The 15,479-nt window shown below is 47.9% G+C and overlaps 1 protein-coding gene across 3 annotated transcripts; it reads left to right on the top strand.

Annotated features, from left to right (window-relative positions):
- The first annotated feature begins 1,323 nt into the window (after nt 1–1,323).
- On the top strand, nt 1,324–15,138 carry C1QTNF5 (C1q and TNF related 5). Of its 3 annotated transcripts, none has more exons than XR_014783695.1 (4): nt 1,324–1,480; nt 5,776–6,006; nt 7,437–8,265; nt 14,112–15,138. XR_014783695.1 is itself a non-coding variant. In XM_084803575.1 (3 exons), the coding sequence occupies exons 2-3, from the start codon at nt 5,781–5,783 to the stop codon at nt 7,952–7,954; spliced, it is 744 nt and encodes a 247-aa protein (XP_084659701.1). In that variant the 5' UTR covers nt 1,330–1,480; nt 5,776–5,780; the 3' UTR covers nt 7,955–9,626. The 3 variants fall into 3 exon arrangements, 1 of the variants encoding a protein (XP_084659701.1); XR_014783694.1 differs by lacking the exon at nt 14,112–15,138 and adding an exon at nt 9,030–9,813 and having other exon boundaries at nt 1,330–1,480; nt 7,437–8,981; XM_084803575.1 differs by lacking the exon at nt 14,112–15,138 and having other exon boundaries at nt 1,330–1,480; nt 7,437–9,626.
- The last annotated feature ends 341 nt before the right edge of the window (nt 15,139–15,479 follow it).

Below are 15,479 nucleotides of genomic sequence, written 5' to 3'. Positions count from 1 at the left end.
CAGGTTTTGTCCCTCAGTGTGCTGGATTTGGCCCCTGGCCTGAGGTTCAACCCCACCCACCCCCCCAGCCTAGAGACTTGATTGCGGTCTCGTATTCAAGTGCAGAATAGGAAGATTTACAGCAAAACAACACGATTGCCATGCAACTTGAAAACTGCAGTAAAGCCAATAATAATACCAAGACACAGGTGCCCACCTTCCTATCCCAACTCAGACTGTGTTCAGGGGGATCTCTTTGCACTCCCCTCACATCCACTGTCCACCAACAGACAGCACAAATGCGCATGAGAAGGCACACAGCGCTCCATAACATTTAGGATTTAAAAGAGAAGCCTCGTAATGCCCTCCCATAATGCACATTCACTTCTATCCTAATGCCCAGAAGGAAACGATTCTGTAATATTTTGTCAACTTCCTGCTTGAAAAACATCCTGCTTTTTATTATGTTTTGTTTTGTTTTATTTTATTTTATTATTTGAGAGGAAAGTTACTCAGGGGCTCATCCCTGCTTCCAGGTTGCATCTGGATGTCTTTCTCCTTTCATTTTATTATTAGCAATTATTATTAGCAATATTTATATACGACCTCTCATTTGAAACAAATCCCAAATCATTTTAGGAAGGAATAAAAACAAAGGAAAACGACACCTACGCTCAAAATAATTTCCTGAGGCTGGTACAAAGATAGTTGATAGAAAATGTTATATACCTATGGAAGACTGAGCTACATTCACTGAGTAGCAAACAAAGGGCACTCTGCACATGCTCAATGGCACTTTTCCTTGTTATTATTTTACTTGTTCTGGGGCTCAACCTTGATGTTGGAACGAATGTGGGGCTAGACCCTGATGAACCCTGGCATGAATTAAGCCCTGATGTGTCTATCAGAGGTAAACAAACAAACCAAACAAAAAATAGAACCAATGGAGCCATCTACGCGCTTCTCAATTATGATTTTCTGCTCTGTTTTTGCTGAATGGTGAAAATGGTCTCAGGAGATGCTGTGACAGCTTAATTCGAAGCTAGCACCTCTGGGTCCCCCCCCACCTTCATCTCCTCCCTGATTTTCCATCCCTCTTTTATTGGGGGGGGTCACTTTGGGAGAGGTGTCTCTGGCCTTTTTCTGGCCCCTTGATATTCCTTCTCCCTCGTCCTTGCTCAGCTTTCCCCCCTGCCCTCTGCCCAGGGCGTGCATTCTCCCATCCCAGCTTCCCTTCTGGGCTGCTCAGAGACACCAAGCAATCTGTTCCCCTTTGCAATGTAGCTTTTGGCTCCAGCCTGCGACTCTCCGATTTCCTTTGGAGTTGGGGAGGAGAAAGAGGAGGGAAGAGGGGTGGCGGGGGGTGGGGGGAGGAAGGCCGGCCGGCTGGCTGGCTGGCTGTGAGGCCTTCGCAAGAGCAAGACGGCTTTGGGAAGCGCATTTACCAGTCCTTTCCAAAGAAGCAGGGAGAGCAAAGCTGCAGCAGAGCGCCAAGCCACAGGTAGGGTGACACCGCGCAGTGTGAGCATGGCCAGCCACTGGCTGATGCACATATGTGCCAGGGAGGGAGGCTGCGTGTGTGTGTGTGACTAGACGGTGGGGGTTTTCCTCCCCCCGCCGCAACTTTGGGCTGGAGTTTCTCTCTTGGGTTCAGGCTGTGCTGACACCACACTGTTTTTGTTGTCGGATGAACATGATGCCATAGATTGGGGGGGGGGGGGGCGGGACTGAGAAATGTTTAAGCCTCTTGCCCCATTGAGGAGGAACTTTGCCTCTTAGGGATGGAGGGTGTGTGTGTGTGGGGGAGAGGTCATTGACAAGCAGCTCTGCAAAAGCCTGGCAAAAAATGCATCAGCAAGCAGCAGCGGGGGAGAGGGGGGCAGAGAAAAAGTAGCCACTTCTGTGGGAAAGGGGTGGGAGTGGGGGAGCATCTAGTGCTTCATGCTCTCTTAAATTGGAATGGCCAGGATTCATGCTGCTTCAAAGGTACAGCTCAGTCAGGATCCCAGCAGAAAATAGTTAGATTCCAACTGTATTCTTTTATTACTACATTTTCTTAAACCGCTCTCTGGCGCTCAGAGTTCTGTGGACGTGGTTTTCTCCACTCCCATTTTATCCTTACCACAACGCTGTGAGGTAGGTTAGGCTGAGAGAAAAGAGAGAGAGAGAGAGAGAGAGAGACTTACCCACTATCACTGGGTGAGGATCACAACTCATCAGCGATTTGAACTCAGGTTTCCTGTCTGGCATGATCCACTACACCAGCGTTTCCTAATCTGCTGCTCTCCAGATGTGTTGGACTGCAACTCCCAGCACCCCCAGCCAGCCAGTTCAACGCATCTGGAGGGCGCGAGGTTGGGGAAGCCTGCACTGCACCGTTAAGATTTGAGCACAGGCGCTGGTGTCATAAGATAGCTGATCTTAGTACACAATCCTATACATGTTTAGACAGAAAAAAGTCCTAGAACACCCAGCATTCCCCAGCCAGAAAAAAGCCCTACAACTCCCAGCATTCCCCAGCCAGCTACAATCCTGCAAACAATACCTGTATTATTATCTCTGTGTCACAGATGGAGAGTTGAGATCCTGGCTCAAGGCCCTAACCATTAGGCTAGCCTTCCCCATCTTGGTGCCCTGGCTGTACTACCTTGAATAGATCTGACTGTAAACAAACATCCTGCCTGGCCCATCACTCATACAACCTAATTCATGCATTGCACACTATTTGGACTGTGCGCTACAGATTGCTGCTAAGTCACAGATACTTTATAAATTTGCAAAGTGTTTTACAGTCTTTAATTGTATTGATCCTCACAACAACCCTGTAAGGTAGGGCACTATTATTTCCATAAGAACATGACAAGTGCCCTGCCGGATTTGAGCAAAGGTTTATCTTGCCCAGCTTCCTGTTCCCAACAGTGGGCAGCTGACCGGATACTTCTGGGTCGCCCATAGCGAGGCATGAGAGCAATAGCCCTCCTCTCTCCAGTTTACCTTCAGCATCTGGCATTCAAAGGTAAACAGATTCTGTTTAACTATCATGACTAACAGAGAGCCCTATTTCTATTTTACAAAGGGCAAAGTGAGGCTGAGAGGCAACGACTTGCTCAAAGCCATATAATTGGTGGCAAAAGCAGGACTTGAACCCAGCACTCCCAGATATCCATTAGGGTCATGCATGGCCAATATACCACAAATTGACCACACCAGCTTTCTCCAACTTTGTGCTCTTCAGATGGGTTGGACTACAGCTCCCAGCATCCCCTAGCCAGGGGATTGTAGTCCAAGACATCTGGAAGGCACAGGCTGGGAAAGGCTGCAGTATAACCCTTTTCCAACCTGCTCTGCGCTCACACCCCTGCCTCTCCACGGGGCTGAAGGTGGCTCCAAGCGCCTACTTTTTCATCCCCAAATTTATTTCCCAGTTCCTTATTCCCAAGTATGGCCTGGAATGATGCATTAAACCGTATTGTGCAAAAACAACATCTTGGGCTGGGAGAAAATCCTGGTTCATCTTGAAGGGGACCATCATCAGGCACGCAGCTGTATGATATGGAGTAACCCAAAGCTTAATTTGGGGTACAGCCAGAGCATAAAAGCTTCAGTTCCTTATTCAGGCAGCTCATGTAGCTCTGGCTTGAATAAGGAACTCAAGAACTAGAAATAAGGAACTAAGAATTAGCAATCAAATTCAGCCTCTTGTCTTTCCTCGCCATAGTGTCCTCCCCACCCCCTGTCCCAGAGCAGCCCTGAAGGAGCTAGACTTCCCCCCCAAAAGTATATGCCAGCCCCCCATGTCCCCAGTCCCAGTCTGGGGCAGCAGACGCAGGCAAGGAATGTAAGGCAGAGATTTTGGGCAGGATCACTGCATTCCAGGGCCATTAGCTAAAGCTAAACCCTGAAGCCGAAATGACTGGGCCTCCAAAGGCAACCTAGGCAAGAGACGTGTGTGTGTGTGTGTGTGTGTGTGTGTGTGTGTAATAGAAGAGGCAGTGGTGGGAAGAACACCAAGTGGATTAGACAAGCGGATTGTTAGGAGAAGGACAGGCCCGGCTGCAGAAGGAAGGTGAGAACTGAGCAAAAGTTCCCAGAGTCTTTGCTGAATCTGCGGTTTGAAGCTTTCTTGTGTGCCCAGCTGGCTCCTGGCATCATTCTAGAGGACTAGTCACTTGGGAGGCTGGCTTCCTTCCTCTGATTCCACAGGGAGAGATCGGAAAAGGGAGCGTGACATCCCAAGCTCTTGCTTAACTATCAGCCTGTTTGATCCTTCCTGCCCGCCTCCCCCCTCACTCACCACTTTCAGCTCCTTGGCAAACACAGCACAGGAAATGCGTAGGATTCTGAGCCAATGAAAGCATCAAACGTTGCGAGTAGATGTTATTTGTGAATCAAATGCATTAATGGACTTCATAGGCACAGTTTATTTTCACAACTGGATTAGGGCTGGTGCAAGGCTCTGGGAGAGGAACCATGTGGGGATAATGTGCCTCCTATGATGACAGGTCATGGCATGTTTTGCCAGAGTTCCTATAACTTCTGGGGTGGGGGAGCTTTGATTAATTTCTGGAACAAGAGGCACCAGAATGCCTCCCTGATTGAACCTGATCTGACCTGGAAGCTCTCCCCATTAATGTCAGATCTGCAAGACAGTGATGGTTCCCTCACTCCTCAAGAGGGAAAGGCACTCTGCACATGCTCACCAGTATTCCCTTCTTTCTGATTCATTAATCATAAATTCCCAGATAGCAAACATTATCGCATCCCGGGTACCGGATTTTATCAGTCAACCAGAAGCGAAACGAAAAGCAGCTCAGAAGTTAATAAGAAACTGTCGATTGGAGATTTAGGGCTGGGGATGCTAGAAGTTCTTTGGTTGTCATTTACCTAGCCAGCAGTCCCCCAAATTCTGGGGTCACTGGGCACATTTTGAATTTTGAGAGAATGTTGTGGGTGTGCTCACAAAATGGCTGACATTTTGGGCATGGCTGATCACAAAACACTCATTTCCTGCAGGGCAACAGGTGAGAGCAAAAGAAAAGTAACTTGCCCAAGAACCTAGGTACAAGTTAGAAGTGGGGTCTGAGCTCCAAAACACAAAATCTCTCTTTCGAACCCAACCAAGATGGTGCTGGGAGTCAGTTAATTTTGTTTAAATATATATCTTAAGAAATAAAATTAAAACCCAGAGGGGGAGGGAGCCTGACAGGTGCCAAGAGAGGGGCCCGAGCATCATCTCACAAGGTAGAGACCCCTGGAGAAAGGCCTCTGATGCTGGTTGCAGCTGCTGGGAAGTTTCATATGGAAGAAGGCAGCCCCAAGCCATCCCAGTCCCAGGTTTGTAAAAAGCCACTCTCCTGGTTGCCTGTGTCCATGGAAAGCAGCTTTACTAAACGTGGTACTTCAGGCCCACAAATAACTGAACCCCAGTGCATATGATCAGGTCAGTGACAAACATTTTGGCAGGCCTATTTGCAAGGCTGTGGAAACCCCTTCTTGTTCATTTTGAGCTGATAGACTCCCCCCAGTTTAAAAGGCACAATGCGAGATTCACCTTCAAATATTTGGGTTCAAATTACAAGAAAGAAAGGATTTAGATGACACGTTAGGAATAACCTCCTAGCGGTACAAGCTTTTTGACGGGAATGGTCAACGGAATGAGGTGGACTCTCCATCTCTAGAGGCTTTTAAACAGAAGCTGGATGGCCACCTCTCCAGGATGGAAGACTTCCTGCATTGGCGGGGGTTGGACTAGATGACCTTTTGAGATCCCTTCCCTATGATTCCATGATTCCTCAGGCCCCATGGAAATGGAGCACGCCCTCCACCTCTTCCTCGTCCTCCTCACACTGACCGAGGACTCTGTTCAGATTGAAGACAACAAGATCCCCGGGCTGTGTGCTGGGCAGCCTGGAATCCCAGGGACCCCTGGTATCCATGGAAACCAAGGCCTGCCAGGCAGAGACGGACGTGACGGCCGGGATGGAGCTGCTGGGATGCAGGGAGAAAAGGGTGAAGTTGGTGAACCAGGTAAGAAGGGTGGAGTCGGTCTACTTTGTGGGGAGGGCTATGCCTGAAGTCCTGCGGGTGTCTGAGAGAGAGCTTTTGGTCCATAGGTGCAGCATGGGGCCCAAAGAATTATATTTCCAGGACCAGTGCCAGCTCTAGGTTTTGAAGGGCGCTTGGGCAAGATACCCTCCATGGGCCCCCGCCCATGACGGAGGAGCAAGTCCGGGGGGCTCTTGTCAGCGGGCCCTTGCTGGGGTGTGCGCCCTCGGCAGGTGCCGACCAGGCCGACCTTCGACGTCCAGAACAATTTCTATAATGATAAGCAAGCTAGCTGGCTGGAGAAGTCCAGCAGCACCAGTGGTGAATTTGGAAGTACAGGTGCCCATCGTGACAATCCCTGCAGCCACTCCCCCAAGGAGAGTCCAAAATGGCAGGCGGCTGTATTGAACCATGTCCACAGGCCAGTTTTAGGCGTTTTCACCTCCACCTGGGCTTTAACTGCCCACTCAAGATCAAGCCACCCAAAGAGGAAACAAACAATATATTGTTGCTGGGGAAATTCACACGTGCCACCCCCAAGGCTACTGTGAGAATTGCAGCTAAGCTCCGAGTGAACAGGGGAGTCCGACGGGGGAGGCAGATGGCACCAGCTCCCTGGCAGTGAAACATGCCAGTGCTGTGTCCTTGCAGGCGCTGGCTCCACCACACCGAGCGGGGCTGCCACAAAGCCCGAGATGGCAGGATTCCCCCATGTGGGGAATGAGCAACTCCATAAAGCCAGCCCCCTTGAGAGAAGGGAGGTCTTCTTTACCAGATGCATTTGAATTAAAGCCAGGATCCTTGCTGTTCTAGTCAAAGCAGCCAACCAGACGGGATCCCAGACAGGATCCCTGTTGTGCTACCTCCAGTACCAGAGGCAGTGAGCCTATGTACACCAGGTGCTGGGGAACATGGTTGGGAGGGTGCTGTTGCCCTTGTGTCCTGCTTGTGGGTTCCTGGTTGACAGCTGGTCGGCCACTGTGGGAACGGGATGCTGGACTAGATGGACCCTTGGTCTGATCCAGCAGGGCCCTTCTGATGTTCTTATGTCGTTCTTATGATTGGCTGGGTATTGTATTATTTTCATTGTTTGGCCTTCCTGTGCAGCTTGGCTTGCTTCCTTGAGTCATCTGATGTTCTCAGTTCTGTGGGGCCTTTAGCACTGTCTGTGCCTTCTTTGTCTCCTTGTGGCCCACACTGGATTACTTTGGCTAATCAGTGTCAGAGGAGAGTTATCTATCTGTAAAAGATCCTGACCTCATGTGGAGGGAGGGTTTGAACTTTAGCCAGATCCCTACATTCGTGCCAGTCTGTTAAATCCATTGCAGAAGCTGGTGATGGAATCGGTGTTCTGTCTTTATGCTGTCCAGCCACGTCCTTATGCTCTCATTTTACTTTTGCATCTCTTAAAGGACCAGCGGGCCCAAGAGGGGAAAGAGGCAGCCCTGGCACCAATGGGTTTCCCGGAGAGAAGGGCGCACAGGGGGAGTGTGCAGTAGCCCCCCGCTCGGCCTTCAGCGCCAAGCGCTCTGAGTCGCGCAGCCCGCCCCTGGCTGACCAGCCCATTGTCTTCGACATCGTGTTGATCAATGAACAAGGCCACTACGACCAGAACACAGGGAAGTTCCTTTGCGAGATCCCAGGACTGTACTACTTTGCCGTTCATGCAACTGTGTACCGCATGAGCCTCCAGTTTGACATCATGAAGAACGGCAAGTCGGTGGCTTCTTTCTTCCAGTTCTATGGCAACTGGCCCAAGCCTACCTCTTTGTCCGGTGGCACCCTGGTGCGGCTAGAGCCAGAGGACGAAGTCTGGGTGCAAGTCGGCGTGGGAGACTACACCGGCTTCTACTCCAGTGTAAAGACAGACAGCACCTTCACCGGATTCCTGGTGTACTCCTACTGGCAAAACTCTCCTGTCTTTGCTTGAGCAACGATGAATCCCTGTATGCCCCACCACGCAATTAGCGGAAAACTCCTGGGTTCTTACTCCAGCATCAATGGGGGGAAATTGCTTTCTTAACCCAAGGGGCATGACACGCCTTTAGCTAATGACCGTATACGGGTCCTAGGTCTTTTCCATTAGCACCAGCTCAAGAAAGCTCTGGCCATCCCCAAACCAAGGTGGTGTTAACCGTGTGACGGAGAAGCCAAGTCTCCCTCGTGTGTGACTCACTGTCTCACCCTAATAAACAGAGGACGCCACCCTCTCCTTAATTGACCTCAGAAGCAGCCAAAGCGGTAAGAGCCAGACTAGTTCTCCGACTCCTCCGCTCCCAATTGAAGGCCAAGGAAGGCCAGAATGGGGCAGAGGACAGAGTGCCGACTTCAAATCCCTGTCCAGCCATGAAGTCAGTCTAACTTGCTTCACAGGGTTGTTGCCAGGTGAAATGAGAGGAACTGGAAATGTTTTGCACACTAAAGATGCCACAAAAATTGTTTTCAATCATCGTAATAGTAGTAGTATGAATAGGTCTATTCATACATTATCCTCTTAATCAGGTACCACATGCACAGAAGCTTCCTAGCATCTGTAGTTCCAACAGCCAGCCATAGCTAGCGAGTCTCACTACAGCCCTTGCCTTGTCCCAACAATGCCAGAGCCACCAGTATGCCCTCAATCTTCCAGCCTCATTTTTTTTTTCCTAACCAAAAAAGAACTGGCAATCACTGTTTTTGCTTTGTTGCTTCCTTGCTCTCTCTGACATGAAAGAGCGAGTCCTGCTGCAAGGCTGTATAGACAGAGCCTCTCTCCTTGCTGGTAGCATGGGGCAAGATGACGACTGCAAGGAAATTCTCCAGCCACAGTTGGAGACACCAGGCAGGCTGACCCTACTCACAGCCCAGTCTCAGAGAATATATATATATATACACACACATACCACAAATACACATTCAAGCCCCAAGCTGCAAAAACCATTTAACTGCGCAATCCTACGTGTGTCTAGACAGAAAAAGTTCTACAACTCCCAGCATGTCCTACCCTGGCTGGGGCATGCTGGGAGTTGTAGAACCTTTTTCTATCTAAACATACATAGGACTGTGTCCTAACTTAGTTGACATGGATTCATGGATTTATCCTCTAGGGGGCTCCCTGAGCCCAGAGTTAAAAGTTTGCTGGTCAAAACTTAACCCTAGAGTGGATCTTGTTTTTAACCTTTTTTTTTCCATACATGACACTTTTTCCTACATAGATTTGACTCGATTAGGTTATGCTTTCTGTGTGCAATGGATTTTATACATATGTATTTGCTGTCCATGTCTTTCTCTCTTTCTTCCTCTTCTAAACATTTCTTAAATATAATGAAAAGGGTTTGGTTTTGTTTTCAATCTTTGTATAGGAAAAAAAGAATACACCGGTATTTGGAGAATGCATTGACTTTTTATTTACTGGCAGATACCATATTTGCGGGCAAGGGCGGGGAACGGTTCCATCTCTTTTCTGGGCCCTAGTTCTGTTCCTTTAACAGCAGCCAGATAAGTAGAAAATAAGCAGGTAACGTTTTTCCTTGTGTGGAGTTAAAGATAGATGAGAGAAATTTCACCTGTAAAATTTCTTGTATCTCAGAAATTAAATAATTTTTGAGTTGATTAACTCTCTACCTTTGAAATGATTGATTGGTCAAATTAATGTAGGCAAGTTTGCATATAATCACAACCTCATCGTAAGTGCCTTTCTTGGGATGTCGAAGGATGTATAAGGGACTTTGAAATGTAATAAATTGAGCAGCCCAGCCCTCTGCAGTTTACTCAGAAGTAAGTTACTTGGAACTTCCCAGTAACTGCAAATAGGATTTAAGCCCAAAGCTACACTTCTTAGAAGCAAAGGCCATCATTAATATTTTCCCTTTCATTCCCTATTACAGTAACACATCAAATAGCCTAGAAAAAATTAAAAGTGCACCTTTCAGTCCCTGTGCCACTGTTTAAAATCAGTCAAATGACTTAATCAACTTAAGTGTTAGTTGATTAATATACTTATAGGCTAAAGTCTGCACTCAGAAATAGTCCTACCCAAAGTAGTTCATCAAAACCTTTCCTCTACGTTAAACCTCCTTTTGCCATTAGAACTTTCTTCCAGTGTGCCACTCTCCAACTTCTCGCATGCCATAACCTCCCTCACCAGCACCATTGCTGATACTCCTTGCTACCCAGAAACCTGAGCGCCCCCAAAGTGCCAGTCTCCACCTCCTCAACTGCCACCCCCAAACCCCCCATCCACCAATGTAGCCTCCCCCAATTGTGCCAGTTCCTGGCTGCAAATCCCATCATGCTGCAAGTTCCGTTCTCCATTTTAATCCAATGCATCACACTCCACTCTTCTTATTCACTCCCATATATTCTTTGATGCCAGCACTACAAGACCACAGGGAATTTGGGAAAGGCTGATGCTGGGGATTCAGTAGCAGCCATTGGGGAATCAATCCCTTTCCCCCTATTCTAAGGGTACCAGGTCCCTAGCTCTGAAAAGGGTTCAGTATTTGGTGTGGTGTAAAAAATTCTGGTGGCAGGGCAGGACGTCAGGGTGGAGCCCTCTGGGTCTGAGGGTGGAGCTTAAAGCAGAATGAGTGCTGGAGGCAAAGGCCAGACAGGCACGGTTTTGTCTGGTTGCAGGGGTGGTGCTCAATAATTCTGGGTAGCCCATGGGATGGTTTCTTTCATCACAAAGAAAGGAATAGCCAGGCTGGTTTTCTTTTTATGTTTAGATCAGCTGGCAATTTTAGCAGAGTATGGTGGCGATGCCATGATCTGTGTTAGAAACTTGAGTCTCCAAAGTGGCGCCTGCGGATATCTCCCTTGGGGCTCGCCAGGCTCCCTGCCTCTCTTGATTTTTATTTTATTTCTTAAGCCCACTTCTAACTTGTACTTATGTTCTTGGGCAAGTTACTGTTCTTTAGCCTCAGCAGTTTGTCTTCTGGGAAATGAGTGTTTTGTGACCAGCTATGCCCAACATGGCAGCCATTTTATGAATGGACAAGTGCCCCACCCACCATGACAGCCATTTTGTGAGAGCACCCACAACACTTATCAAAATTCCAAATGTGCCCACTGACCCTGCAAAATTGGGGACCCCTGAACTAATAATGATTGATGCCCCTGAATTAAACTGCAGTCTTAATAAATACCACCTTCCTTCTTATCTTTCCCTTTTGGGAAAAAGGGGAGGGGAGGCAGGCCAGCTTTATGGCACAACACCTTTATGTTTGTGGGAAGGAATGTGGTGCTGTCTGTGGCCATGGCTCGGTGGTAGAGCACCTGCTTTGCATGGAGAATGCCCCAGGTCCAATCCCCAGTTACGGCTAGGAAAGAATTTGGCCTGAAACCCTGGAGAGCCACTGCCAATCGGAGTTGTCAGTACAGGGCTAGATGAACCAAGGACCTGACACAGTGTAAGGCAGTTTACTATGAGATTTGTGGTTCTCCAAACCAGTGTCCCTAACACATGCTCCCCTCTGCAGGGCTGATGCCGTTAGAAAACAATGTGTTGGGGGGGACAACCCTAGCTCAGCTCTTCCTATGGATCTCTGGAGCATCGCTTCCTCTCTGGTCCAAGACTTTCCAGTGTGAGAACAGCAGCCCAGTTTAGGGGAAAAGGTCCTTTATTTTTAGCCAGGGAAGGAAACACGCTTTCTGCATTCTTGCCCAAAATAGGCCTCCTCACATTCATTTTCCCAAATGCTTCTGGAATGCTCCCAGCTGCCTGCAGGACTTTCCCAGTGTTGGAGCGAGCGACACTCTCCTTGGAATTTCTGGTTGCACCTAGAGCTTCAAGGATGCTGGGAAGAAAGACCCATGTGGTTTCACCCAACATCCCAAGTTCTTGGTACCAAATCCATTGGGCTCTTAGCCAAGAGGGTTGGGTGTTTTTAGAGCAGGCTCGCTGAGCTTGGTTTGGGGCTTACAGGATAGATTGAAGGATGTGGGAGACATAGGTAATCCAGCCAGAAGTAGAGCTTAGGAGAACTGGGAGGTGTGGAGTTTCAAATTGACCTGGGGCAATCTCAGTTACCAGGGAACGACCTCGACCTCCCTTGCCCAAGGAAAGTGTCATCCCGGTCAACTCTGACGACAGGCATCCGTTCCAAATGACGCTTGGACAATACAGCTGGAGCCCCGGGCGCTGTCAGCATCGCAACAAAGACATGTTATGTCTTGCCTCCCAGGGCTTTTGCAGTGGGACTGGAGCTGAGCATGATGAGGAGCCAAGATCCCCCAGTTCTCATCCTCGGCTGTGGGATAATCTAGCGCAAACAACGGTGATCCAGCTTCATAGCTCTGCTGCATTGTGTTTGTTTCGATAAGAATGACAGAATTGATAGAACAGGCTAAATTCTGCACTCAGTCCAGTAGGACATTTCCAATAACAGCCACCCAGACAGATGCCTCTGGGAATCTCAAGAGCAGGATACAAGGATTTTCTGTTGTTTTATAGGAACATAGGAAGCTGCCTTACACTGCATCAGACCCTTGGTCCATCTAGCCCAGTACTGTCGACACTGACTGGCAGCAGCAACTCTCCAGGGTGTCAGGCAGGATTCTGTCCTTGCCCTACCTGGAGAAGCCAGGGATCGAACCTGGGACCTTCCGCATGCAAAGCAGGGGCTCTATCACACTGCTCAACATCTTCACATATAAAGCTGCCTTACTAGAGGTATGAAGACATGGGAGGGGGCAGGGGGACAACCAGAAATGTTCAGGGGAAACATCCACTTTTTCTAAATTTCCCAAAATTCTGGGAGGGGGGATGGGAAAAAGGGTGTTGTTTTTTTCCTGTTCCCCCCCACCCCCAACACACACACACACACACACACACACTTTTTCTGAGTTTTTTTCCCCCAGGCCTTCACATCTCCATCCAGTGGAGGCTGGTGGCTCCTACTTTGGGGGCAGGGTTCAGCACCTTGGATAGCTCCTTTAGAGTTCTGATTGGTTCTGACTAAAACACCAGAATGGATTTACAGCCCCACCAAAATTAGGGCCGCTGTCTCCATCTAGCCCAATATGACTTACTCTTGCTGACAGTGGCTTTCTAGAGTCTAGAGGAGTCTTACCCAACCTGGTGCCCTCCAGATGTGTTGCATTACAATGCTCGCATCCCAGGTAGCAAAACATCTGGAGGGCACTACGTTGCCTTGAAATGACAGCAGCTCTTCAGGGCCTGAGGTGGAGAGAGGTCTTTCCCATCACAGGCCACCTGAACCTGTTTAACTACAGATGCCAGTGTTTGCACTAGGGTGGCCATGGGTCGATAGAAGACAGTCCTCTGTTTGAAGGGCTGCCCAGTCCAAGTCCGGTTTAAAGATAAAGAACTATCAGAAGGGAGAGCAAAAGGGCCTTGAAGTCGCCCATCAGCACTTACCACCTGGACGCTAGATTGAGCAGGCACACAGCACACCGGGTCACCAGTCTTCCCCACTACGGAAAGATTTCTTGTACTTCTAAATTCTAGGATTTGTTTCTAAATGTGCATCTATACATATAAATTAGCACTTGCAAATGACACGCTAATCATCACCTTTTTTGGTGATGCGCTTCCTCTCTTTTTGGTTGGCGATGTGTAAGTGGCCAAGCTAGCTTGCATCTCGTTGTCCCAGACTGACATCGAGAGGGAGAGCATCAAGGGCGCTCATAATGAGGAGTGCAAGGTGGGGTTAAGAGACACAAAGACAGCCTTAGAAGCAGAGGTGAACTGCCTCTGCAGAACAGAGATATTCCATTTTTACTTATTGCAGCTAATAGCCATTGAGAGACCTACACACACCACTTATTTATCTAATCTTTCCTTCCTTCTTTCTTTCTTCCTTCCTTGTCGCTTATGAGAATGACCATCATAACTTCCTGTGGAAATGAATTCCATAAAATAATGAATACTCAAGAAAACATGCTTCCCTTTGTCCATCCTGAACATGCCAGTGATGCATTTATTAGACAATAGAAAGCTGTTGCACTTTCTGAAGAGCCAGTGAGAGAGACAGAACATTGCAATTGAGTGAGAGATAGAAAAACACTATTGTTGTAGGTTTTGGACTACAATTCCCATTGAGAGAGAGTGATTGGATATGCTTTCTGTGTTCTTTCCCTTACAGACTGAAAACCATAAGGTTGCTGGCTTCAGAAACACCACTATCAAGTTGGGCTGCTCCCTCTTCCTCCTCCCTGGGGTGTCCAACCTTCTTTCCTGGAAGTAGATTAAATTATTGCTGACTGCATATTTCGATTTGATCTGTTTTCCGAAGCGGAGGTGTTTTCCCAGTGCCTAAGTGACTCCACAGATCAATGGCTGGCCCAGTGTTGCTCTGCAAAGGGTGGGGAAGGAGAATGCTTTCCGGAGCTTTCCAGCATGTGTTTTTTGCCATGCCCTATAGTTTTCCTCAAGGCATCTGGTAGTTGGGAGATATACTGCCTCTGGACAAGGAGGGTTCATTTTTAGTTGCCATGCTGAATATGCGCTGATAGGCGCATGAAAGCTCCATGGGTTTTTGTCTAAGGACACATCTGGATTCCCAGTGGGGGGGATTTCACAGGTAGTCTGTCGAGGAAGTATCCAGCGCAGCTTTCATTCCTTGGAATAGGGCTTGCACAGAGGAAGATCCTGATGGATTACCAATATAGCGCTTGAGAGAAAAGAGTTTGATCTTAAATTTGCCGGGGAGTCATACATGTCCCCCTGGCCGGCGTAAGGTTTCCTAAAACTTGGAAGTCTGTGAGCATTGGTCCAGGTAGAAGAAAGTATATTTCCCGAGGGAATTTTGCATGGTCTCTTCTATAATGGCATTTTGCTGCATGGCAAACACTCTTGTTTTGAGAATTTGGGGGCTATAAGCTGTTGCTATTTGCTGGTGTTTTCAGTCTGTTGCGGGATTTAAAGTAGAGTTTGCTCTGGACAGCTATTATTTTAATTGAGGGTGTGTTGATGTTATTTTAACTTGCTCTGGTGCTTCTACTCTTATTTTTCATTTAGCTATTTTATGGCTAGCTATCTTGAACTTTTTAGGAAAGGCAAGTGTGTGTGTGTGTGTGTGTGTAAACATTTATTTATTAAAACAATTTCACGTCCCTTTCAGTCCAATAATCCTCATGGCAGCTAATGGTAGCTAAAGATTTTGACAACAGAAACAATAATAAAGAAAAAATAACAATAAATAAAATATAAAATACCACAGCCAACTTCATAGTAAGTAGCACTTAAGGCATAATGCAGCCAGAACAATATAATAGAAGCCAAAGAAGAAGAAACGTCCGTGGAGCAGCAGCAACAAAAGAAGCCAACAGAATTCATTTACGTCTGTGCATACACTGGGTTTGGGTCCTCTGGGCTGGCACCAAGCCACTGGTCTCTATTTCCCTGGCCTCGGAGGCCTATTCCCTTAGGTCCAGGCACAAGGAACCTGCACCTTATGTTTATGCACATTTGCTGCCTTGCAAATAAATCTGACTGTTTGCCTTAAGCCTGA

This window comes from Heloderma suspectum, chromosome 6 (assembly GCF_057233095.1).
Source record: "Heloderma suspectum isolate Gila_16-S chromosome 6, 16-S_ref, whole genome shotgun sequence".
NCBI classification, from domain to species: domain Eukaryota; kingdom Metazoa; phylum Chordata; class Lepidosauria; order Squamata; family Helodermatidae; genus Heloderma; species Heloderma suspectum.
Note: the sequence above shows the minus strand (reverse complement) of the source record. Positions and strands in the feature narration are given on the sequence as shown.

What these genes read in the sequence shown, in the direction of transcription:
- C1QTNF5 (XM_084803575.1), top strand. Translation starts at nt 5,781, where the DNA reads ATGGAAATGGAGCACGCCCTCCACCTCTTCCTCGTCCTCCTCACACTG. An exon ending in GGGTGAAGTTGGTGAACCAG is followed by an intron (nt 6,007 to 7,436) that starts GTAAGAAGGGTG and finishes CATCTCTTAAAG; the next exon opens with GACCAGCGGGCCCAAGAGGG.